Source organism: Pipistrellus hanaki (assembly GCF_964339955.1).
Source record: "Pipistrellus hanaki genome assembly, chromosome: 2".
Taxonomy (NCBI): Eukaryota; Metazoa; Chordata; class Mammalia; order Chiroptera; family Vespertilionidae; genus Pipistrellus; species Pipistrellus hanaki.
In genome coordinates, this window is record NC_140504.1 from 192,339,105 (window position 1) to 192,364,930 (window position 25,826).

A 25,826-nucleotide genomic window follows, 5' to 3' on the forward strand; every position below is an offset into this window, starting at 1 on the left:
TCAGAAACATTGATGAGAGCCGAAACCGGTTTGGCTCAGTGGATAGAGCATCAGCCTGCAGACTGAAAAGTCCCGGGTTCGATTCCGGTCAAGGACATGTACCTTGGTTGCGGGCACATCCCCAGTAGGGGGTGTGCAAGAGGCAGCTGATCAATGATTCTCTCTCATTGATGTTTCTAACTCTCTATCCCTCTTTCTCTCTAAAAATCAATAAAATGTTTTAAAAAAAATATCGATGAGAGAGAAACATCGATCAGCTGCCTCCTGCACACTTCTTACTGGGGTCGTGCCCGCAACCAAGGTACATGTCCTTGATTGGAATCGAACCCGGGACTCTTGAGTCCGCAGGCCGATGCTCTATCCACTGAGCCAAACGGGTTAGGGCATAGGATAGATATTATTATTAAAGTTGTTCCCATCTTACAGATGAGAAAGTCAAGGCTCAGGGGACTCAGGGCTAGTCCACATTACTGAGTGTCAGCGCCAGGTGTGAGATCCGACCTGCCTGCTCCACGTCCAGTGCTCTTTCCTGCCATGCACCCCTCTCTCGGGAGCTGCATGCACCAAGCAAACCCCGGTGTCAGGGTACGAGTGTGCAGTGAGCACATCCTGAGGGTGGGTGTGGACTCTGTAAAAGACTGGGTGGCCCTAGGTGGCCCCCCACAGCATAAGGCTCCACCCTGGACACCCTGCAGCCAGGCCCCTCCTCCCCCCCTCAGGCAGCCCGTGTCCGGGAGCAACACGCCGGGAGTTGCCTGGTGCGTGTCTCCCTTGCCGGGCGTGAGCCCCCCGACCTGCTGAGCCGAGCCCCACTCTGCGGGGAAGGACGAACTTACCCGCGCGCCCCCGCAAGCACTGTCCCCCAGTGAGCACTGTCCCAGGGCTACTTCCACTGTCCCAGGGTTTGTGTCCAGCTGGGCGAGACCTTAGACGGAACACGGACGGACTTCTAACAGTTATGCATTTATTTCCATGTAGAATAGGAAAAACACAGAACTAGCACATCAACAGGTGACTGCGTGGATATATTGTTTAGCACAAGACTAAAGCTGGGAGTAAAAAATAAAAAAGTAGTATGTTGATTTGAAGAGAATATTAAGGACAGGAGAGGATACGAGGTCTCTGATCATGACCGTGAGGAGGTGGTGTGTGCAGCCCTGGAGTCTGGGACCCCCTCCTCCAGGCTTCATGCAGGAAGCTGGCACAGCTCTGAAGCCCCCAAGAGGCTCACAGACAAGTGCTGGGAGCTGGGAGCCGGGAGCCGGGAGCCAGGAGCCGGGGCGGCCTCACAGGAGCCTGTGGTGCATCCAGACTCCACAGAGCAAAGCAACATCTTAACCTGCTCACGTCCTACAAAACGCCTCTGCGTTACAAAGCAACAGAAGTGATTGTCCCTGAAAGGGAAGCAGGATCTTCTGGGAGTGGCCTCGAAGAGGCAGTGGTCACAGGGCAGCCTGGAGGCAGGGTCCCAGGGGGACTTGGGGAGATAACCAAGGGGCTGCAGGGGCACCCCCCGCCCGGCACTGTCCTGAGGAGTGTGGGTGTGTGGGGTGCACAGCCCCAGTCAAGGCTGCAGGAGGGACACCCAGAGCACCTGCACCCTGTTCCCTGGCAAACAGGTGCCCAGTCAGCGTCAGCTGTCTCGCCCACAGGAACCCCAGGCGGCAGGGTGGGGCGTGGTCAACGTCCTTGGGTGTCAGCACATGTCAGCCTCTCCTCCTGCCCCTGTCCTAGTTCACGGCTGGGCCTGGGCCCTGTGTCCCCCGGCGGGGAAGTCCACGGCCACACACCGCCGGGTCCCATCCTCGTACATTTATGAACAAATGGGAGACATTTCCTGTTAAGATATAACACCCCGCCACCCCCCCAAAAAAAATCCAAAGAATGTTTCCCATCATTTAAATTTTTTAAAAAGCGCTTTTTAAGGAACCTTAGAGTTTTACTCACACGGCCAGCAGAGGGCGCCCTCGTGCGTCTCTTTTCTGCAACTGCCCCCTTCAGGGACATCTAAAGTGTCATTGCTGAGGGACCCAGGGTGCCGCCTGAAACTGGCCCCAACTCACTCCTGGAAACGGGGAGGTCAAGGCCGGCACACAAGAGCAACCAGAGCCTCGGGCGCAAGTACCCGGTGCGATGCTCATGGTGTATTCGCCCTGCGCCCAGAGGATGGAAGGAAGAGTGAGAGTCCGAGGGGCACCGTGTGCAGCCACCCACCGCCGAGCCGGGAGGAGGCGGGGCCGGGGCAGGCGGCCCAGCCCTGCATCCCAGACGCGACGGGCCGGTCCCTGGAGGGGCTCGGGAGGAAACTGTGCAAGAGCAGGCCAGGAAGGGAAACTGAGTCGGGGAAGGGACCCTGACCCGGGCTCGCAGTGGGTGCTCTCAGCAGCACCCCGCAGCGCTCCGCTTCACGTGGCACGGCTTGCAGAAGAGACGGTTGTTCAGCGGGTAGCAGCCTTGGTCCGTGGGCTCCACGGACAAGAGGATCCTGCAGTCCTGTGGGGGCGAGAGACCGGCGGGTGGGCCCAGGCCGGAGGCGGCCCGGGGCCTCCCCAGGGAGCACTCACCCCGCCCCTGCCCGGGAGATGCACTGAGTGACAGCTCCTCCTTCCTGTCCCCCAGCACGCCTGGGCTGCCGGGTCTCCGTCAGGGAGGACAAGGGGCTGTGAGTGATGGGAGCAGCATCAACCGAGGCGACAGCTGAGGACACAGGGAGACGTCCCTTGAGGGGTTACGAAAAGAGCTGGAAGGGGCTTAGGCACTACCCAGCAGCCCTTTAGGATGTAACCTCTACGAGGTAGTGATCCTACTTCCTGCTGGATCCCGCCCGGACCAGAGCCTGGCGCACCGAGCGCTCACCATAAACAGCTCTGAGTGAGTGAGTACACCCAGTCCCGGCCTTCACCTCACAGGTGGGGAAACTGAGGCCCAGGGAGGGTGGGGCTTGCCTCAGGTCCCAGACTCAGGGTCCAGAGGGCTTTTCACCGCTCCACCTCCTGCACAGCTTCAGCACTGGCACACACGTTAAAATCCCAATTTTTGCCGAAACTGGTTTGGCTCAGTGGATAGAGCGTCGGCCTGCAGGCTGAAAGGTCCCAGGTTCGATTCCAGTCAAGGGCATGTACGTTGGTTGTGGGCACATCCCCAGTAGGGGGTGTGCAGGAGGCAGCTGGTTGATGATTCTTTCTCATTGATGTTTCTAGCTCTATATCCCTCTCCCTTCTTCTCTGTAAAAAATCAGTAAAATATAATTAAAAAAATAAATAAAATCCCAATTTTTTAAATCACCAAAGGATGCCAGACCAGGAAGATGGGCGTTTGGAGCCCAGCCTGCTCAGTCCACCCCTCTCGCAAGCCCCGACCTCATCCGAGCTGCCCCAGGGCACATGCTGGGAGCAATACTGGGGACGAGGAATGCCCGCGGCCTCGGTCAGGGCATGGCTGGCTTCCTCTGGAAGCTGCATTATCCGTTGGTCTCCACAGAGACAACTGTGGGCACAGGGTGCCATTCGGACCCAGCAAGGCCAGCAGAGGGCGCCCTCGTGCGTCTCTTTTCTGCCACTGCACCTGGCGCCTCCCAAGGACTATTCAATGCCGGAGCCTGGCTATTCCCGCCTGCCGCTGGCGTGGCGTTCTGAGAGCATCAGTGCCAAAGGGGCACATGTGACCTCTTCTAAATTAGAATCCGGTGAGGAAACATCTCCTCTGGGACCGAGTCACACGGCCCGGGAAGGAGCTGTGGGGCGGCAGACAGCGGGCTGGATTGGAACTTTTCTCAGCCTCCTAAATAGAGACAATAACTCCCATCTCGCAGGATCGTCATAGCTGATTAAATAAGGCGATGTCCACAAAAACACTTTATGAATGAAAAAATATGGCCCAGCCGAAACCGGTTTGGCTCAGTGGATAGAGCGTCGGCCTGTGGACTAAAAGGTCCCAGGTTCGATTCCGGTCAAGGGCATGTACCTTGGTTGTGGGCACATCCCCAGTAGGGGTTGTGCAGGAGGCAGCTGATCGGTATTTCTCTCTCATTGATGTTTCTAACTCTCTATCCCTCTCTCTTCCTCTCTGTAAAAAAATCAATAAAATATATTTTTTTAAAAAGAAAAAGAAATATGACCTAGGCACAAAAGTATTGTTCCCCTCCCAGCAATGGAAATAAGCAACGGGACCACATTGGACAGGGCTGACGAAAGGAATGGGAACAGCCGAGACCGGTTTGGCTCAATGGATAGAGCGTCGGCTTGGGGACTGAAGGGTCCCGGGTTCGATTCCGGTCAAGGGCATGTACCTTGGTTGCAGACACATCCCCAGTAGGGGGTGTGCAAGAGGCAGCTGATCGATGACTCTCTCTCATCGATGTTTCTAACTCTCTATCTCTCTCCCTTCCTCTCTGTACAAAATCAATAAAAATATATTTAAAAAAAAAAAAAAAAGAAAGGAATGGGAACAGAGAAATCGCACCCCGGTCAGCTCCAGGCCGCCATGGTCTGAGCCTTCCCATCGGAAACGCAACTGCTCGAGTCCACACTGAGGTTTTGCAGCAGCCGGGACACCCTGCAGCCTCTGCCACGCTGACCAAGGCCATGCAGGGAGGGGCTGTGTGCTCACTAACCGGGAAATGCGAATCCACCCTGGACCTTAGGAGGGCTGTGGGGGCGATAACAGCTCTCGACTTTCCTCATCCTTCCTTCAAGATGCGTTATCAGTGGGACTTTGGACTCTAAGCAGCAGAGACAACACGATGATGAAGCAACCCGTCAACTTCCGGACCAAGCTCCCTGGTCACACTCCGTGCACACAGCCTCTCGGTCCCTTTATCTGCATGAATCAGAATTCCTCACTGGCTGAGGAGAGGTGTGCCCGGGGAGCGCCCACTCAGGTGACACCCATAGAAGCTGCTACCGTCTTCGCCATCCCCAGAGACGACAGACCCCTCAGGGACGTGGAGGTGACCGTGGGAGGTAGGGAGGACTCCTAGAGACTCCCAACAGGACGGACTATATAATCTGCAGGGCCCGGGGGGAGGGGGATGAAAATTTACACCCGTGTTCAGACATGAAGACGTCACGATGGGATCGGCAGAGCTTCAGCGTTTCTGAGTGGGGGCACGTCTCGCCGGGACGCCTGCACCAGCTTCCAGCCAGCCTTCCGCCTCAGCCCCCTCCCTGCCTGCAGCCCGAGACCCAGCCTCCTCAGCCTGGAGCGCGGGTCCTGTCCTGCCCCCTGACCACACCTCCCACACGCAGCACGCCAGACGCAGCCCGCAACTCCCACTTGCTGGATCCTTCAGGCCTGTTCATGCCAAAGTGGGTGTCCACAGGCCTGGCCTCTTTCTGGGCGTCCTTTTCTCTGAATAGCTGACAGACGCTTATCCCGCAAGACCCGCCGTACGCTGCACCTCTGCTGCCACCACCCTGGTTAGACTCCGTCGCTGCCTTTATAGTCCCCGCTCTAATTTATTTATTTATGTGTGTTTAATTTTTTTAATACATTTTTATTTATTTCAGAGAGGAAGGGAGAGGAAGAGATCGATAGAAACATCAATGATGAGAGAGAATCATTGATTGGCTGCCTCCTGCACAACCCCTAGTGGGGATCCAGCCCACAACCCAGGAATCAAACTAGTGACCTTAGTTCATGGGTCAAAGCTCAACCACTGAGCAACACTGGTTGGGTTTTTATTGATTTTAGGGAGAGGGGATGGGAGATAGAGAGACAGAAACATTTGTGAGAGAGAAACATTAGTTGGCAGCCTCTTACGGGCCCCCTTTTGGGGATCAAGCCTGTAACCCGGGCATGCGCCCTGACCAGGAATTGAACCTATGACCTCTTGGTTCATGGGTCAAAACTCAACCACTGAGCCACCACAGCTGGGCCCATAGTCCCCTTTCTTGTGGAAAGCAGGTTTAGTTTCTATCATTAATCCAAAGAGTTTTGATTAATAGACCCTATTTGTAACTACTTCCATTCTTTAAAAAAAAAAAAAAAAGAAAAAAAAAAAAAAATATATATATATATATATATATATATATATATATATATATATATATATATATATAGAGAGAGAGAGAGAGAGAGAGAGAGAGAGAGAGAGAGATTGATTTCAGAGAGGAAGGGAGAGAGTAAGAAACATCAATGATGAGAGAGAATCATTGGTCGGCTTCCTTCTCCACACCCCTTACTGGGGATTGAGTCCACAATCCAGGCTGGAATCAAACCGGGGACCCTTTAGTCCGCAGGCCAACACTCTACTCACTGAGCCAAACCAGCTAGCGCTTATTTCCATCCTTACTTATTTCTGCTATTGGGCAGGAGGCCATTGGAGAGCCGAGCGGGACCCTGGCCTGTCCCAGCCCAGGGCCCGGGCGGTGGCGACCGGGACCCGCAGCATCATTCAGTCACGGCTCTACTCACCTCGCACCTGTAGCAGTTCTCATGGAAGTTCCTTCCCATGCACTCGATCTTGAAGGCGTCCTTCCCGTCCCGGGGGATGATGGGATTCTCACAGATGCTGCACACAGGGGCGAATTTCCTGGAGGGAGAGGAGCCCGCGCTGGGAGGAGCTGGCGCCAACCACAGAAATTAGCCGCCAGGACGGGGCTGGCTCTCACTCCGCTCCCGGTGCTATTTCAGACCTGTTGCTATGTGACTGCACCTGGAGTGCAACCGCAATGCCTGTTTCTCCCGGCGGGAGCGGGCGGAGAGACGCAATTAGCCCGGCTTCCCAGGGTGTAATTAGCCGAGGCAAGGAAGTGACTGGGAACGGCAGCGTTGGAGAAAGCAGACTTCTCACGTGAGGTGGGGGTGTGGGTGGGGGGCGGGCGGGGGCCCATTTCATCTGTCTTGTATTATAGGACGCTACTTTTTCTTCTCTCCTTTCTTTCTTCTATTTGTTTACTTACTTATTTAATATATTTTATTGATTTTTTTTTACAGAGAGGAAGGGAGAGTGATAGAGTCAGAAACATCGGCCAGCTGCCTCCTGCACACCCTCTACTGGGGAATGTGCCCACAACCAAGGTACATGCCCTTGACCGGAATCGAACCTGGGACCCTTCAGTCCGCAGGTCTACGCTCCATTCACCGAGCCAAATTAATGTTATTATGGATTTCAGAGAGAACAGGGAGAGATAGAAACATCAATGATGAGAATCACTCATCGGTTGCCTCTTGCACGCCCCCTACTGGGGATGGAGCCCGCAGGCCCAGCATGTTCCCTGACTGGGAATCGAACCCTGACCTCCTGGTTTATAGATTGACACTCAACCACTGAGCCACGCCGCTGCTTCTTAGGGCTCCAGCTCTGAGGGAGGCGCTGTGACCTGGAGGTGGAGGGCAAGGCCCCAAATTCAGGTTGACAGGAGTTTGCAGCAGCTCCCATACTCCCCCGCTGGGAGGCCTTGGGCACTGCGGCGTGCCTCAGTTTCCACATGCGGTGAAAAGGAACCCTAATAGTACCTGCCCCACAGGAAGGGATGTAAGTGTACTTCGTGGCCTGACTCAATTAAGCTTTCTTAATTTACTACTATATTAGCTTTGAGGATGAAACGGCCTAACCCAATGGTCGGCAAACTGCGGCTCACCAGCCACACGCGGCTCTTTGGCCCCTTGAGTGTTCTAACGCCACTTCTTCAAAATAGACTCGCCCAGGCCGAAAACCGACTTCTGCGCCTGGGCCACGAAGTCTCAATCGCACTGTATGTGTGCGCCAGCACGTGGTATTTTGTGGAAGATTTGGCTACACTCAAGGGGCCAAAGAGCCGCATGTGGCTCGTGAGCCGCAGTTCGCCGACCCCTGGCCTAACCCAAGTGCAGTGCCCGGCACAGTGTAGGTGCTCAAAAAGGTAGCTGCAGCCCTGGCTGGTGTGGCTGAGTGAATAGAGCGTCGGCCTGCGGACTGAAGGGTCCCGGGTTCGATTCCGGTCAGAGGATTGTGAGCTCTATCTCCAGTGGGGGGTGTGCAGGAGGCAGTTTATCGATGGTTCTCTCTCATCAATGATCTTTCTCTCTCTCTCTTTCCCTCTCCCTTCCTAAAATCAATAAAAATATATTTTTATAAAAAGTAGCTGCAATCAGCCGAAACCGGTTTGGCTCAGTGGATAGAGCGTCAGCCTGTGGACTGAAGGGTCCCGGGTTCGATTCCGGTCAGGGGCATGTACCTTGGTTGCGGGCACATCGCCAGTGGGGGGGTGTGCAGGAGGCAGCTGATCGATGTTTCTGGCTCTCTCTCTCTCTCCCCTCTTCTCTGTAAAAAATCAATAAAATATAAAAAATAAAAGGTAGCTGCCATCAGGTACCTGGCTAGATAGAGGGTGTGGACCAGGCAGACCTGGTTTCTGCAGGAAACCCAGGACTCAGGCTCAGCTCTGCGGTTCTGCCCGAGTCCCACCCTGTCTTCCCCGCCCACCCAGAGCCCAGAGCCCCCTCGCACGCACCGGTAGAAGTCGTCCAGGCAGTACACCTCGTTCTGGCTGTCCAGCGCGAAGTTCTCATCCCCGATGCACCGGGCGCAGGCCACGCAGGTGAAGCAGGCCGGGTGGAAGGCCCGGCCCAGGGCCCGGATGATGTGTTCGCGGACCACCTCGCCGCACCTGCCGCACTTCTCCAGGGTGTCCTGGGGCAGAGGGCCCGGCCTCAGAGCCATGCCACCCGCGTGCCCACTGAACGCCACAGGGGCTTCGCGCCCGCTCTGAGGCTGACCCAGGAGGCCGGGGGTACGGGAGAGGAAGCTCAGATCCATGCGAGTGACCTCACTACTGCCCCACACCTCCACTGCTCCCTGAAATGGACCGCGCCTGGCCTGGTGCCTGGCTTCCAGAGAGGAATCCTGCCATGAGGCGAGGGCGGCGTGTGTTGCTGTTAGGAAATGCCGAGACCAGTGTCCACGAGGACCCACAGGAGAAACTTCTCTCCAACCTCAGAGTCAGGGAAAGGAGTGCCGAGAGAAACGGGTGACATGAACCTTGAAACACTTTCCCTTTTCCCTTTGGCCACCCGGAAGCTCGGTCAAATCCCATGCTCCACTTTTAGGAACAGCTGTTGGGGTCTTTTATGCATATATGCAGGTCACCGGGTGCTGCCAATTCAGGAGGACAAGGAAGGCCTCCGGATATCCAGGTGAGGCGTCTGTGCGTGGTGTGCACCCCACACCCCACCGCGGAGCCAGCAATTCCAATACCTTGGCTCCCAAACCAGGGCTCCCAGACTGTATCTGGTCTTTACATCTGCATCAGAACCCACCCCATGGCTCTAGGTAAGAGCAGCAAGACCACAAGCGGGCCCCAGGACCAGATGGGCCTGGGGTAGAACCCCAGCTCCACCAGCGTCGGGAGTGTGACCCGGTGCGAGAGGTGAGTGATGACCCCAAAGACAGCCAGGTCTTCACCCGGAACCTGTGACTACCTTGAGGCAGTGTGACCGAGGGGAGGCCCCCGAGACGGGGAGAGCATCGGCGTCATCCAGATGGACCCTAAAAGCTATGAAGTCCCTGTGAGCGGAGCCCGAGGGAGATCTGACACAGGAAATAGGATACTGAAGCAAGATGCCTCCCTACTGACTTTGAAAGTGGACAGAGGAACCGAGGAATGCCAGGAATGCAGAGTTAGACGAGGCTGGAAAGGGCCAGGAAATGGATTCTCCCCTCGAGTTTTGGGTGGGTGTCGGGGTAGAGCTCAACACTTTGGTTCTGACTCAGTAAAACGGGTTGTGGACTTCTGACCTCTGGAACGGGAACAGGGTACATGTGTGCTGTTTGGCGTCACCAAGTTCGTGGTGATGTGACATGAGTCACAGGAAAGTAATACGCCTCGGCTCCTCCCCCCTCTCCGAGCCTCAGCTTCCCCATCTGTGAAATGAGTCAGTAGTGCCTACCGCCCAGGGTTGTTGTGAATGAAATAATATACACTGAGTGGCAGATTATGATGATCTCTGAATGCACAATCATCTGGCCACTCTGTGTGTGTGTGTGTGTGTGTGTGTGTGTGTATGTATACTAGTAGCCTGTGGCAGGAAGATTCCTGCAATAGGGCTTCCTGCTGCGGTCTCCCCACCCCGCCTGCTTGCTTCTCTGCAGCTTCACTCCTTACTGCAGCGCCTGGCTTCTTTCTATGCTGTCTTGATATGCAAATTAAGCACCATCTTGGGTGGGTTAATTTGCATACTCACCCTGATTGGCTGGTGGGTGTGATTTGGGCATAGTGGGTGTGTGGGTCAATTTGCATATTACTATTTTATTAGGTAGGAGATATATATTAATTAGAGGCCTGGTGCATGAATTCATGCATGGGTGGGGTCCAGCCATCCTGGCCAGGGGAAGGGGACATAGGCAGTTGACCGGCCTACCTGCTGGCCGAACTCCTGGTAGAGGGAACAATTTACATATTAGCCTTTTATTATATAGGATATACATTGAGCAACCAGAGATCATAATAATCTAGCCACTCAGTGTAACATCTCCCGAGCGCCTGGCTCAGTGCCTGGCACCTGGGGAGCTGCTGTGTGTGTGGGGGGAGGCGGGGAGGAGAAGGAGGTTACCTGGTAGCAGGGTTCACAGAGGGGCCTCCCATCCTTCTGGTAGAAGCTCTGCCCGGCCAGCTGGCGGCGGCAGGTGCGGCACGTGAAGCACTGGGCGTGGTACTGCCTCTTCATGGCCTCCACAGCCAGCTCTCGGGGGGACACGGTCTTGTGGCAGAAGGCACAGACGTCTGGGGTGGGAGAGACACAGGCCATGACATGCCCAGCCTGGGGGCACTGTGCCCGTCACCACCCAGCACATGCCCAGAGTGCCCGGTTTCTGCCTCCAGCCCCCGGGGGCCCTAGTGTGACCTGGTTTCCTGGGGAGGGTCATGAGGATCAACAGAAAGCAATACGGCCAAAATCAGTTTGGCTCAGTGGATAGAGCGTCAGCCTGCGGACTGAAAGGTCCCAGGTTCAATTCCGGTCAAGGGCATGTACCTTGGTTGTGGGCACATCCCCAGTAGGGGATGTGCAGGAGGCAACTGATCGATGTTTCTCTCTCATTGATGTTTCTAGCTCTCTATCCCTCTCCCTTCCTCTCTGTAAAAAATCAATAAAATGTATTAAAAAAAAAAAGAAAGAAAGAACGAAAGAAAGAAAAAGAAAAAGAAAGAAAGCAACATGAAGGGCCTTTGGAGAGAGATGCAGTGTCAGGACAGCTGGGTTATCATCGGCAAAAAAATTAACGTGTGGGGAGGCCTCCCTCACGACACCTCACACCCAGATCATTCCAGATGTGTGGAGGGGGTGGAAAACGAGACCAAGAACATTAGAAGGAAACCAGAGGAGAAGTGGTGTAGGACCTTGGTGTGGCGAAGGCCTTTTGGTACGCGGTAAGCACTGAACACTGTTTATAGAATGAGCTCCACATGGTGCCGGAGAGGCTGCAGGCACGCGGTCATGCAGACCTGCCGGCGAGCGTAGACCAGCCCGACCATAAAGGGCAATTTGACAAAAATATCCAAGTTACAAATGCACCCCCCTCTGGCCACAGAACTCTCTCTTCCAGGAATTGATTTCACAAATGTGCACACAGGCAAAATGACCCATGTGCAGGACAATGCATCTCGGCCTAATTTTTCACAGCAAGAAGCCACCTCGGCGCCTGCTCATTGGCAACTGGGTCAATGCACACAGTAGGGCCACACCGAGGAATACTATGCAGCTGAGAAAAAGAGCAAGGAGCCACGCTATGTTCTGATATGGAATGAGCTCGAAGATGCCCGAAGGAAAGAACATGCAGAGCAGCGTGGAGTTTGCTCCCATTTGTGGGAAAATTGGGGGGGGCGGGGAGAGGAGTGGATACATATCTGTGTTTGCTCACATACACATAAAAGACAGCTGGGGACGATGTTAACCCCAGAGGCTGTCGGGAAGGAAACAGGGTGATGCGGGGATGGGGCCGAGGGAAGAGTGCACTGTGTCCCCTTGGTGCTTTCTATTTTGTCCGAGGGGAGGGTGTTCTGTACTCAAACAATTAAAGAGCGAAAAAAATTCAAGGTGTTTCTGCTCTCAGAGCAAACCTGGTGATCCGTGTTAAGCGGGTTTCAGTGCTAAAGGAGAATCAGTTCAGGCAATAAAGAAACTATAAGGCCCTTAGTGAACCGTGAGCTGGGGAAGACACCCGTGGTCCCTGCTGTCCTAGTTCCCACATGGAAGCCCAGGCCAGCCCCTGAGGGCCCCCCAGAACCCCCCAGCCCTGTGCCCTTACCGGTGGACGCCTCTCTCTCCGGGAAGCCAACCGGCTCCTCTGGGGGCGGCGGCAGCTCCTCCTGGGCGGGCCTGAGTCGACTGGGCCTGGGCTGGGACGGAGGCCCCTCTGCCGGGACCTGTGGGGACACAGGGGGTGGGGGGCCGGAGAGAAGTCACCCAGGGGGGACCCCACACGCCCTCTCAGTTTCGCTCCTGGTCGGGCGGCTCCGGCACCAGGAGCCCCATGGAGCAGAGGAGGAAGCGAGGCCCAGAGGAGCTGTGACCCTGCTCAGGCCGCTCAGCAGGAAGGCTGCAGTGGCGGCGGGAGCCCAGGGCCCCTGACCAGTGAAGCCACCTCCTCCTCCTCCTAAGGAAGCTCCTGGAAGCAGGGTTTTCCCTGCCCGGAGCCCCTCCCACTTCTGTGGAAGGCGGAGGATTGAAAACGGGTTTCACCTGGACCGGAGTGCGGAGCCTCAGGGAGGCGGGGAGGGAGGAAGGTGATCAGCCAAAGGCCTGTGAGCACATGTGCACGGCCCACGGACAGACAGCAGGTGCTGAAGGCCAGGGGGACGGGAGCGGGCTGGAGGGGTCAGCGGGCGGTGGACACATATGTAATACTTTCAACAATAAAGAATTATACAAAAAATGAAAGTGGGCTTCAGCCCAGCCAGGTGTGGCTCAGCAGTGAGCGTCCACCCAGGAATCAGGTCACCAGTTCGATTCCCAGTTGGGGCGTATGCCTAGGTTGTAGGCTCAGTCCCCAGTGGGGGTGTGCAGGAGGCAGCCAGTCAATGACTATCACTCCTCATTGATGTTTCTACCTCGCTCCTCCCTTCCTCTCTGAAATTATTCATATATATATATATATTTAATTATTTTTTAATATATATTTTTTTATTTCTTACAGAGAGGAAGGGAAAGGGATAGAGAATTAGAAACATCTATGAGAAAACATCGACCAGCTGCCCCCTGCACACCCCCTACTGGGGATGTGCCCGCAACCAAGGTACATGCCCTTGACCGGAATCGAACCTGGGACTTTTCAGTCCGAGGACCGATGCTCTATCCACTGAGCCAAACCGGTTTCGGCACACATATATATATATATATATATATATATATATATATATATATATATATATATATGTGTGTGTATGTGTATGTGTATGTATATGTATATGTATATGTATATGTATATGTATATGTATATATATATATATAAAATGGGCTTCATATCTAGCATAAGGGATGATGTGGGTTAGACCCAGGGGAACGTCTCAGAGCTGAAGGGGGAGCTGGAGGGGAAAAGGGGTGCACAATCAGCTTTACAGCCTCAAACAGCTTCAGAGAGGGACTGTCCTCAAACAGGAGAACGGATCGATCTCCAGGCTTAAAAGCCCTAGAGGCCCAGAAAGCTCAGACCCTCCCTCCCTGGCCCGAGGGGCTCCGCCGGCGATCAGGGGTCGGCCTACCTGTGATGGGGGTGGGGGTGGGGGCAGGTGTAGCTGCTCGAAGTCAGAGATGAGCTCAGCCCCCGGGGCTGGCGGCTCCTCGTCAGGGGGCGGCGGGTATGCTGGTGGGGGCGGCGGCGGGAGCAGGTCCAGGTCCGGGAGAGTATCCTCGCTGTCCCGAGGAGGCGGCGGGAGAGAGCGGCCTGCAAGCGGAGGGGGAGTCTTACAGCGTGCAGGCTGAGGGCTCAAGTCCAGGGGCACCCCGGCCTGGGGGCGTGCAGGCTGAGGGCTCAGGTCCAGGGCACCCCGGCCTGGGGGCGTGCAAGCTGAGGGCTCAGGTCCAGGGCACCGCGGCCTGGGGGCGTGCAGGCTGAGGGCTCAGGTCCAGGGCTGGCTGAGGGCTCAGGTCCAGGGGCACCACGGCCTGGGGGCGTGCAGGCTGAGGGCTCAGGTCCAGGGGCACCCCGGCCTGGGGGTGTGCAGGCTGAGGGCTCAGGTCCAGGGCACCGCGGCCTGGGGGTGTGCAAGCTGAGGGCTCAGGTCCAGGGCACAGCGGCCTGGGGGCGTGCAAACTGAGGGCTCAGGTCCAGGGCTGGCTGAGGGCTCAGGTCCAGGGCACCCTGGCCTGGGGTCCATCTCTGACTCTGCCACTGGCTGGATGCGATGTGTCCTCCGGCAGAAGACTAGTCTCTCCGGGTCTCAGTTTGCTCAGCTGGGAAATGGGTATCAGCTGCCCAGGTGGTTATGAAAACGATGAGCTGATGCAGGCAAGGGCTTGGCACGTGGCACAGGCTGAGAACAGCAGCTGTCAAAGCAGCGCTCCCCCTCCCCCTCCCCCGCAACCTGGGTGCCAGTGTGCCCCAAATCCCTGTGAGAAGGCCCTTGTGGGGATACAAGCAACACCAGCCCCAAAGGCTGTGGTTCTCACACTGGCTCCTGGACCAGCAGCACCTGGGGCAGCGAGGCTCACACCCACACCGTAGCTTCCCTCCTGACCCCCAGTGGGGGTGGGGGCGAGGAGAAAGAGGGAGAGAGCTTTAGAATTAAGAGATTCTAGAGGAAAGGACCACATAGTGTGTACACTTGTCCTGTCCTATGAGGTTGCCTCCAGCCACAGGGGCCGATGGGCTGGGGGACTCAGGACAGAATGTAAACTACCTCATCACCTTCACGATGATCCCAAGCTGAAATGACAATCTTTGTATATTGAGTTGCATAATATCTATTATGAAAAGTAATATCACTTAATTCTTCTATTTTTTTTTCAACGTGGATCCTAGAAAATTTTAAATTACATCTGATGCTTACATTTGTAATTCACAATATATTAGTCTATGTATTTTAAAAAATATTTTTATTTAAAAAAATTTAAAGAGAGCCGAGACCGGTTTGGCTCAATGGATAGAGCGTTGGCTTGGGGACTGAAGGGTCCCGGGTTCGATTCCGGTCAAGGGCATGTACCTTGGTTGCGGGCATATCCCCAGTAGGGGGTGTGCAGGAGGCAGCTGATCAATGACTCTCTCTCATCGATGTTTCTAGCTCTCTATCTCTCTCCCTTCTTCTCTGTACAAAATCAATAAAATATATTTTTTAAAAAATTTAAAGAGAAAGAAAAAAATATTTTTATTGATTTCACAGAGGAAAGAAGAGGGAGAGATGGAAACATCAGTGATGAGAGAGTTATTGATTGGCTGCCTCCTGCACGCCCTACACTGGGCAGTGAACCCACAACCGGGACATGTGCCCCGACCAGGAATGAAACCGTGACCTCCAGGTTCACAGGTCGAAGCTCATTCCCTGAGCCACACCGGCCGGGCACACGTTATTTTTACGGGACAGCATTTGCACAGACCTTGTTGGGTCCTGATGCAGAGCATGAACTCTCATTTAATTCTCATTTTGCAGGCGAGGAAAAGCTAAAAATCCCACTACATGATACAGCTCAAAAGACCCCGTGTAACGCCTTCATTCCACTGCAGTCCCACAGCGAAAGGGCATTTTATGACAATCCGGGCAAATTAATGATGGATGGTGTGCTAGGTAATCAGAGGCATTCTGGCCGATTTTGTTTGGCTTCCTGATTATGGAAAAATAAATAAATAAATAAATAAATAAAGGCTGCATCCTGAAGAGTGGGGGCTGAAATGACCCGCTCACTGGAGTTTCCTCTAAAATACTTCGGAAAAGGAAAGAAAGGGACCGATACCGCAAAAATGGCAAAGTCTTAGCTCTTGTTGAAACAGGACGTGGAGTGCACAGGGTTCCTTGTACTGCTCTCTCCACCTCTGTGCATGTTTGAAAGTCTCATTAAACACACACGCACACCCTAACCAACAGCAAACACACGGACACACGGGACAGGAGTGGCATGGGGGCGTGGTCCTGTCCATGGCACAGCCTTTCCCGGGCTCCTGGCAGGGAGGGAGGAGGGGCTGGCAGATCACGGAGCTCCCGTCTCAGCCCCAGGCCCTCCTGATCTGGCAATCCCGACTCCCAGGAACTCCCACCCTCCAGGCCACCCTGAAGAGGGGACCGGCCCAGGAGGGAAGCTGTGGTGTGGGGCCGCTGGACATGCCCATGAAGATCCTGCCACTGCCCTACAGGGTGAGAACTAGGAAGTGTCCCGGCCCTGACGGTGCAGCTCAGCTGATCGGAGCATCATCCATCTCACACACCGAAAAGTGGCAGGTTCAATTCAGGGTCAGGGCACACACCCAGGCTGCTGTTCAATCCCCAGTCGGGGTGCAAAGGCAACCGATCCATCTTTCTCTCTGTCTGTCTCTCTTCTTTTCTAAAAAAAAAAAAAAAAGTGGCCCTAGCTGGTTTGGCTCAGTGGATAGAGCATTGGCCTGCAGACTGAAGGGTCCCGGCTTTGATTCTGGCCAAGGGCACATGCCTGGGTTGTGGCTTGATCCCCAATGGGGATGTGTAGGAAGCAGCTGATCAGTGATTCTCTCTCATCATTGATGTTTCTCTCTCCCCCTTCCTCTCCAAAATCAATAAAAATATTTTTTAATGCCCTAGCTCCGTGGTTGGCAAACTGCAGCTCTGGAGCCACATGTGGCTTGCAAGCCGCGGTTTGCTGCTCTGTTGACTAATGAGTTTGCCAACCACTGTCATATACTACCCTTTACCTTCTTTGCACATAGTATGCCACAATTGCCTAATCCTCACAGCTTCCAACTACACGGTAACATTCAGTCTAGTCCAATGGTTGGCAAACTCATTAGTCCACAGAGCAGTAAACCGCAGCTCGAGAGCTGCATGTGGCTCATGGGCCACAGTTTGCTGACCACTGCCCGAGCTGGTTTGGCTCAGTGGATAGAGCATCAGCCTGCAGACTGAAGCATCCTGGGTTCCATTCCAGTTAAGGGCACATGACCATGTTGTGCGCTTGACTCCCCAGTAGGGGGCGTGCAGGAGGCAGCTGATCAATTATTCTCATCATTAATGTTTCTCTTGCTCTCCCTCTCTGAAATCGATAAAAAATATATATTAAAAAAGTCCTGGGAGAAGGGACTTGGAGGCACTCCACCCACTTCCCGTCTCAGAGGCACAAGGCAGACCAACCCCAGCGAGGCGGGCCGCCCTGTGCCCTGCCTGAGACACTCATGGAAAAGAGGGAAAGCACCCAGGGCGCTGCCTGCCCGTAAAGACCTGGGCTCGGTCCATTCTCTGCCGATTCACTGGCTCCCCTCCCGGCTCCGGGTTTCCATCCACTGGATGCAGGTAATGTGTCTGTATCCAATTGTCCCAAGAGCTGAGGGGACTGGACAGAGGGGAAGCTTGTTCCAGCCCCGTGAGTACCCCACTAGACTCAGGGGGACTTGTTCTTTTTTTTTGTGTTTTTTTAAAAATATATTTTATTGATTTTTTGCAGAGAGGAGGAGAGAGGGAGAGAGTTAGAAACATCGATGAGAAAGAATCATCGATCAGCTGCCTCTTGCACACCTCCTACTGGGGATGGGCCCGCAACCAAGGTACATGCCCTTGACCAGAATCGAACCTGGGACCTTTCAGTCCGCAGGCCAACGCTCTATCCACTGAGCCAAACCGGTTTCGGCTCAGGGGGGCTTGTTCCACTGCAGGGGGCTGGGCGTCACCCCGGAGCTCCTGACCCAGCAGGTGAGGGGTCCGCTCCCAGAATTTACATCCTGCAGAGCTCCCCAGGCTGCCGGTTCAGAGGCCACACTCAGAACTGCTCTTCTTCAAACCACAGTTCTCCAAGTGCGGCCCCTGACCAGAGCTCAGCATTACCTGGAAACGCGTCAGAAACGTAAATTCCTGGGCCCCACGGCAGACCTGCTGAGTCAGAGCCACCCACCTGCTGAGTCAGAGCCACCCGGGTGGGGCCCGGCGGCTGCTGGAACAGGCCCCGGAGAGGCTGAGGTTGCTAAAGTGTGAGAGCCTTGAGCGGGCCTGACGTGAGCTGGTGAGCTGACCCCAGGTGAGTCAGCAGCGGGAGCTGGATGGGAGACCCAGTAGGAATGCCGAAGCCCCTCCCAGGACCTGCCTCAGGGTCCAGACAACAGGCCAGGAAGTGGACAGTCCTGGAGGGGCAGGAATGCAGGAGAGGCCCGAGGCCCAACGCAGGAGTGCAGGAAGGGGGCAGAGAGCAGGAGGAGGGGCAGCAGCCTTCCTAAGAGAAGCCCAGAGGAAAACGGACTCAGGAATAGGAGTCTGAGGAGGGGAGGAAGGAGGGAGGGTGGGGCTTGTCAGGATGAAAGGGCTGCAGAAATGCGGGCGGATTCCTGCGGGGACACCAGATGACTGCCTGTGGACGTGGCTGGAAGCAGCCGTAGTCAGACCCAACTCATGACCAACTTAGAACTTCCTTAGAACTTCCCTCACACCTGCCAGGCTGAACCCCAAGGCCACCCAAACAGCAAACACGGTGGCTGAGCAGTCCCTGGGAACCCCCCTCCCCCTGCCCCGCACCCACTTCCTTCTTCCCTGCTACCAACTCCTCCCTTCCTGGGGAAGGCCTGGTTTTGTCCTCACACTCCCGGATCTTCTCCCTGTAATCCCCATAACCCATGGGAATGTTCAGGAAAATGTGGCATCTAAGGGATATTTCTGTCTTTCTTAATCCTCACCCGAGAATATCTTCCCACTGATTTTTTAGAGAGAGTGGAAGGGAGGGGGAGAGACAGAGAGAAACATTGATGTGAGAGAGACACATCGAGCGGGGGCTTCCCACACGTGCCCTGACCAGGGCTGGGGATCGAGCCTGCGAGCGAGGTGCGTGCCCTTGACTGGAATCAAACCCAGGACCCTTCAGTCTGCAGGCCAAAACTATAAATTATATTTCTTTCTTTTTTTAAAATATATATTTTATTGATTTTTTACAGAGAGGAAGAGTTAGAGAGAGAGAGAGTTAGAAACATCGATGAGAGAGAAACATCGACCAGTCGCCCCCTGCACACCCCCCACTGGGGATGTGCCCGCAACCAAGGTACATGCCCTTGACCGGAATAGAACCTGGGACCTTTTAGTCCACAGACCGATGCTCTATCCACTGAGCCAAACCGGTTTCGGCTAAATTATATTTCTTGAGCTCCCTCTCCTACTCATAAGGGATATATATATATATTTTCCCCATTGGATCACATGTCCTGATGCGTGCATCTGGGTCACCACAGTCCTGGTTCTGCTAATAGGAGACCAAGAATGTGTGGTTAGGCTGTGTGGTTGGGATGGAAAGATCAGTGCAGGAGGCTGCATCCCAGTGAAGACACATGCTACAATACATGGATGTCCACGTACTCCCGTGTGTACTCGTGTGGCCCCTTCTCTGCCCCTTTCTGGCCTCCTGTAATTGGCACCTCCTATTGGTCTCCGCGTGGTTTCCATGGTGATGGCTGCCCAGGATGCCTGGCCAGGCACTGGGGATCCTGAGGGGCTCAGCTGGCCCCTGGGAAATGGAAATGACTCCTCCTTGTTCCAGCTGGTGCCCTGACCGCGAAGGAGCCGCCCCCTGCCTCGGGCCCCGGCTTGTCATCCTTCATCGCTGCTGCCAGGGCAGCTCAGACCGGGCCCGGGGGAAAAAGACGGTCCTTGACCAAGCACCCGCTCTGCGATGGACGCGTCACACACACGACCACGTTTTCATTTCCAGAGAAGGACACCAAGGGGGAGACAGCTTGTCTAAGATCACGCAGCAGGAGAACAGCAGAGCCCTAACCGGTTTGGCTCAGTGGATAGAGCGTCGGCCTGTGAACTCAAGAGTCCCAGGTTCGATTCCGGTCAAGGGCATGTTCCTTGGTTGTGGGCACATCTCCAGTGAGGGGTGTGTAGAAGGCAGCTGATGGATGTTTCTCTCTCGTCGATATTTCTAACTCTCTATCTCACTCCCTTCCTCTCTGTAAAAAAATCAATAAAATATATTTAGAGAGAGAGAGAGAGAGAGCGAGAGAGAACAGCAGAGGCCCAGAGAACATCCTCACCTTTCAGATCCTCCTGCCTGCCAAACCCATCCCTGCTCAGGGCCTTTGCACTTGCTGTCCCCACTGTCCTTCAAGCTCTCCTCTCCCCGCGCCCCCCGCCCCCAACCCCCACTCCACCCTGTCACTTAAGCCTTAGCTGAATACCACCTCCTCGGAGACTCCATTCTGACCGCCCCGTAAAAAGCTACACCTCCTCACCTCTTCACGCATTTTATTCCTTTATAGCACTTGCGTTTTTATGATCCGTGTTCCCCACTAGGACATAAAGAGTTTCATGCCTGCTGACAGCTTGGTCTCTTTATTCATGTCCCCAAGTGTCTGGCCCAGAATAGTAACAACGGCTAACGCTCTTTTAGTATCTGACACTTTCTCTGTGACAGGTGACGGGCTACACGTATGTATCAGCTCAGCTAGTCCTCACCACAAGCCTGTGAGGGCGGTGCTGTCACATCCCTGTGTCACAGGCAGGGAGCTGGGGAAGAGAGATTCAGTGGCTTGCTGACTTCACATCCCAAGCAGTGGAGGAGCCAGGATTCAAACCCAGGCCGATGGGTTTCGGAGTCTGCCTGGCACATAGCAGGTGCTCGATGAATGAATGAATGATCTCAGAGCCTGCCCTCTCCCCCACGTCAGTGCACCTGTGACCGGGTCCCCTCCCGCCCAGCCTCCGGTCTTACCTCCGTTGGACAGCGGAGCGGGGGCAGCTGGCACCGAGGCGGCGGCCCTGCCGGCCGGTGTCCAGGGGCCGGGCCTCCCCGCCGGGCTGGCTCCGGGGGCCTTCGTGGCGGCAGGCGGCTCCCAGGGGCGGCCGGGCCGGGCCTCGCAGGCCGCCCGCCTCACGTCCTCAGCCACGGCCTCACCGCGACGTGGGGGGGCCAGGGTGATGAAGACGGACGAGGCGACCCGCTTCTCGGGCTGGGAGGCCATCGCCTGGCTCCGGGGGCAGGGCTGGGGGGAACGGAACGTGGGCTCAGGGCACAGGCACCTCCACCTGGACACGACCCCTCCCTGGGGCCTTCCTCCCCCAGCAAGATGGCCGGCCACCCCGGCGCACCAGGCAGCCCAGGCACCAGGCAGCCCAGCCGGCTAAGGAGGGGCCGGGATGTCCTTGGGGGAGGGCAGGTGCTCACCAGTGACTCCGCTACAGGGTGGGACCCAAGTCTCCACTGCCCCTCCCCGGAACCTACACATCTGGGGGGCAAAGGGCAGCCCGGCCCTGCTCACTCAGGATGACTCACTTTCCTCCAATGAGGAGTGAGGAGGCAGCAGCTCCTCAGGCTGACTGCCTCCCAGCCCCGGGCCACCCCCCAGGTTACCGCCCTTCCCGGGGGGTCCCCAAGGCCCAGGCCAGCTCCTCTGGGGGAGGGAGCCAGCCTGACCTGCTCAGAGCATCAGGGCTGGTCCCCAGAGGGCAGGGACAGAACCATCAGACCGAGACCCACTCTGTGCCTTAAGCGCTTCTGCCCATTCACTCATCAATCCCCCCCGGCTGCTGGGGGAGGGGCACTGCTGGAGCCCCACCTCACGGGGGAGGAGCCCTGCCTTCCACCTGGAGGTGAAGAGTCACCTGTTCAGGGGCTGCAGCGGCAGAACCGGGACTTGAACCCAGAGCCCATGTTCTTGGCCACTTGGCTCCGCTGCCCTCTCCCGTCCAACCCACAAGCCAGGACCCTCTTCCCCACCTGCAGGCCCCGTATTCGGTCAAAGCCTGATTCTGCCGCTGGACTCACAGCGCCCTGTCCCACTCCCAACACGCAGGTGCCCCTGGAGTCACCTCTCCAGCGTCTGAGGCTGTTTCTCCTCCACCCAAAAGCCTTCCGTGGCTCCCTGCCACCTTGGAGACAAAGCCCCCGCTCCCCCTGGCCTCAACCTCTTTTTGACCACCTGGGCCACTCCCCCTCCTCGACTCTCTCCTTCCCCGCCTGGCAGTGTCCCCGCCACAAGGTGATTCCCGCTTTCCTCAGAGGCCCCGCTCAAACCTCCGCTCCCCCGGGCAGCCGTCTGCTCCCACAGGGCCGACAGCCCATCACCGGCCGCTGGCTCCCTGTCACCACGCCCCTCCCTCCCCGCCCCGTCCCGTCCCTACGTGACCGCAGTGCCATCAGCCGAGTCCGCGCCCGGCATAGGCACCAAAGCACGGACCTGGGACCTGGGAGCAGGCGGCACCCGACCGGGGGAGCCCGAGTTTCATTTCTCAGGGGGTTTCTGCAGACAGTGGCCTCCGGGGCCAGGGCTGAGCTGAGGCTCTAGGCTGGCAAATCAACCACACCCAGCTCTGGGGCTGCACTTGGCACCATGGGGGAACGTGCCCTTTCTCTCTCTCTCTCTCTCTCTCCAGCTGGGTCACCCTGACAAGGCCTCAAAGCCCAGCCCACAGGTTCATGGGGAGGAGAGAAAACGGGGACCCAGAGAGCAAACTTCGAGAAGAGAAGTGGGAAGTGGGGCTGGGTGGGCAGGGCATGGGCATCGAGGGGCCCTAATGGCGGCCACGGAGCCCAAGTGGCCACCCAAAGGCCTCCCTCAGCATAAATCCAGCTGGTCACTGTGGGCCATCCTGGTGCCTGACATAACGAAAACAATACCATATGCTCGTAAACTGGTTTACGTGTTTGGTTAAAATGTATCGATCAGCCTGATAATAACACATCTGTCCCAAAAAGTAAACCAGAACGTGAAGAAACCTTCAACTTCTTTCAAGTGCTTCTCTTTTGCTTCTTGCTCTGTATGGGCTGCTGGGGAGTGTATATGCTTACAGTGGCTGTCAGGGTCTTCGCTTTTATACTTTTCTACAAACCCACTGTCTATGTTTATAAACAACTTCCAGAGGGCATCTGAGATTTCCACCCAAGAAATGACAACAGGGCGCCGGCGGATAAAGTGCCCGCTGTGTGCCAGCCCCTGTGCCCAGTGCCCTGTGCCTCAACTCCCCAGTTCTCACACATCCACCCCGTCTGTCCGTCCGCCCCCCGCTGTGCAGATGGGCCTGACACGCCCTTTTCTTTCCTGGACGTCACGGGGCCCCCAAACTCTCAGGCCCGTTCTCAGCCCAGAATGGCCCAACCCGGACCAACTGTCTTGAGGCCAGTGCCTTCTGGGCTGTCCCAGAGCCCGCTGAGGCCGCCCTCTGCCTCCTTCCCACCCTCCGCTGACCCCCACTCCACCCCAGGAAGCTGGATCTGCTGGTTTCTCAGAAATCATCTAAGGCTTACGTCCTCCCGAGGCCAGATGTTCACAGCTGGGCACTCCCCCCCACCCCCCCCCACACACACACACTCTGCGGTTTCTGCAGGGACTCCAGGCCCCAGGGGAGGGGGCCCAGCTGGGGAATTGCAAAGCCAGGGCAGCGGGGCCAGCCAGGCCCCAGTAGAAGGCTCCCTCAGCTCCAGTCCCTCGGCCCCCCCCCTCGCCCTTGGCGGGGCGGGGGAGGAGCGGGGGGGGGGGGGGGGTACCTGTGTGAAAGCTCCCTGTGGGCAGCGTCCCAGCCAGCTGCCCAGAGACCCTCCACCCCACCCTCCCTCTCGGCAGAGATCCAGTTGGGTAAGCGGAGAAAGTGGGAACAAAGGGAAGGAAAGTCATTTCCTGTCAAGAGGAAGGAAGGAGGCTGAGATCCAGCCAGCCAGCCTCCCAGCCTCCCAGCCTGGGCGAGGCTGCAGCCCGGGGCGGGGGCAGGGCCTCCAGGTAGTGCCCCCTCCTGTGTCCTCCTGCGCACCCCCTCCCCAAACTCCGGAACCCCCTCTGAGCTTTGTTCTGCGCTTGGTTCAGCATTACACTCAGCTGGCGGTGGGGAGGCACCGCACCCCTCAGCCCTGCAGGGGTCCCAGCAGCCTGGATAGGGGTCCCCCTCCCTCCCTACCACCCCAAGAAAGGGGAGGACGCACCCAGCGCCGGGCTCACCAGGCCCCCCTCCTTCCTGCTGGGTGACGCTGAGCAGGTCACCGAACCTCTCTGGGCCCGGGTTTCCCAATGTGGGACTAATGAGTGAGGTGTGCCCTAACGGGTGGCCGACCGAGTGGGTAAGAGGGAGGCGCTCCAGACCCGGTCCCCGGTCCTGAGGGCCGGCCAGAGGACGGCTGGCTATTCAGCCGGGAGGGGGAGGGCCCCGGGGCTGGGCTCCTGATGGGGGGTGGGGGGCCAGGACTTAGCTCCCAGTTTACGAAGAGCCCGGATCCAGGCACTGCCCAGCTCTTCCCGGGGCCCTCGCATGGGGGCTGGGGGGGGGGGGCGACCCAGGCCCACATGCACACACCTTGGGGGGGCCCGGGATCGCCCTTCCCTGCCTGGGGGGGGGAGGGGGGCGAGGACCAAGGCCCCGGGAGGGGCAGCCCGCGCCCTCCCTCCCTGCCCGGCCCGGCGCCCGGAGCCCGGACACCGACGCCGTCCCGCGGGCGCCGGGCGGGCAGCGGGCACCGGCGCCCTAACCTCTAAGGCTCCATGTGCGGGACGGGCGCTCCTTTGTGCGGAGCTTCCGCCGCCCCCGCCGCCGGCCCGGCTCCCGCGGGGCACAGCCCTCCCCACCGGGAGGTGACCCAGGGCCCGGGAGGGAGGGACAGCCCCCCCCCCCGCCCGCAGGCCCCCAGGAGCGGGGCTGGGGCCGGGGTCCGGGGTCCGGGGTCCCGGCGGGGGCGGGGTGCGCCCCGGCCGGGCTGCCGCTGTCACCGGGGCGCAGCGCAGCCGGGGCGGGAGGACGGCGGGCGGGACCCCCAGCCCCGCCCGGCTTACCTGGGCCGCCGCTCCCTCCCGCCGGCTCCGATCCGACCCGATGCCCCAGCCACCGCCGAGCCCGCAGCCGCCGGGCCTCCCGCCCTCCGCCCTCCCCGCCCCCCGGCTCCCTCCGCCCCGGCCCGGCCGCCTGACCATAAAAGGTGAGGCTTGGGGGCGGGGGCCGGGGCGCCGCAGGGCGGAAGCAGCCCCCCACCTGCCCCCCCACCTGGCTGGCCTCGCCCCGCGCCGCCCTCTCCCCTTCCCTTTGTTCCCGGACCCCTCCTCCTTCCCCGGGGCCCGGGCCTGGAGGGGGCGGGGCACCCCCTTCTGCCCACCCCGTGTCCCGTGTGCACCCCGAGTGGTCTCTCCCCTGCCCTTCCCCCTCCCCCTCCCTGGATCCCTTGGGCCGGTGGCCCTACCTGCCCAGTGAGGTGGAGGGGTGCTTACACCCCGGGGTGGCCTGGGCGGTCACCCCATCTTCCTGAGCCTCAGTTTCTTTGTCTGTAAAGCCGGGGTACGGCTGCCTGTCTCTCAGGGTCAGGCTGAGGACCAAGGTGCCCGTGGCAGTGAGGAGAACTCAGAGGGGGCACTCATGCTGGGGGCGTGCATGGGGGCCTGGGCTTCTTTACAGGGTGCCCCCGGGTGGGCACCCGAACGTGCTGTCCTGAGCTGGCACCACCTGTAGGGACCCTTCAGCAGGTGGGCCCAATGCCCCCGGGGGCAGGCCCCTCCAGGAGGCCCGGCAGGAAGGCCCAGTTGGCACCGCATCCCTCCCGCCTCCTGCACGCCTCCCCCAAGACCGGAGCGGGCAGATAATGCAGCGGGGAAGGGAAGCTGAGCCTGGCCCTGGGGCCGGAGATGGAGCCGGGATGGGCTGCCTGGGTCCCTGGAGGCCCCGGGAGCTTTGCTGGGAAAGGGGATCTGGGTCTGATTCAGAGGCAAACAGATTGTTCTTTTGATTACAGCCGCAGCGGCTGGGGCCAGCGCGCCGGACCCAGGCCATCTTGGGGGAGGCCAGGCG

At 57.5% G+C, this 25,826-nt stretch overlaps 1 protein-coding gene across 2 annotated transcripts; it reads right to left on the minus strand.

The window, feature by feature from the left end:
• Window positions 1–944: 944 nt before the first annotated feature.
• Window positions 945–24,906, minus strand: FBLIM1 (filamin binding LIM protein 1). 2 transcript variants are annotated; one of them, XM_084875362.1, is made up of 8 exons: window positions 24,824–24,906; window positions 20,782–21,052; window positions 13,680–13,861; window positions 12,227–12,344; window positions 10,534–10,703; window positions 8,436–8,614; window positions 6,415–6,532; window positions 945–2,493 (listed from the first exon to the last, which is right to left on the minus strand). In XM_084875362.1, the coding sequence occupies exons 2-8, from the start codon at window positions 21,029–21,031 to the stop codon at window positions 2,380–2,382; spliced, it is 1,131 nt and encodes a 376-aa protein (XP_084731488.1). In that variant the 5' UTR covers window positions 21,032–21,052; window positions 24,824–24,906; the 3' UTR covers window positions 945–2,379. The 2 variants fall into 2 exon arrangements, with proteins under 2 accessions (XP_084731488.1, XP_084731489.1); XM_084875363.1 differs by lacking the exon at window positions 24,824–24,906 and adding an exon at window positions 24,524–24,629.
• Window positions 24,907–25,826: the final 920 nt, after the last annotated feature.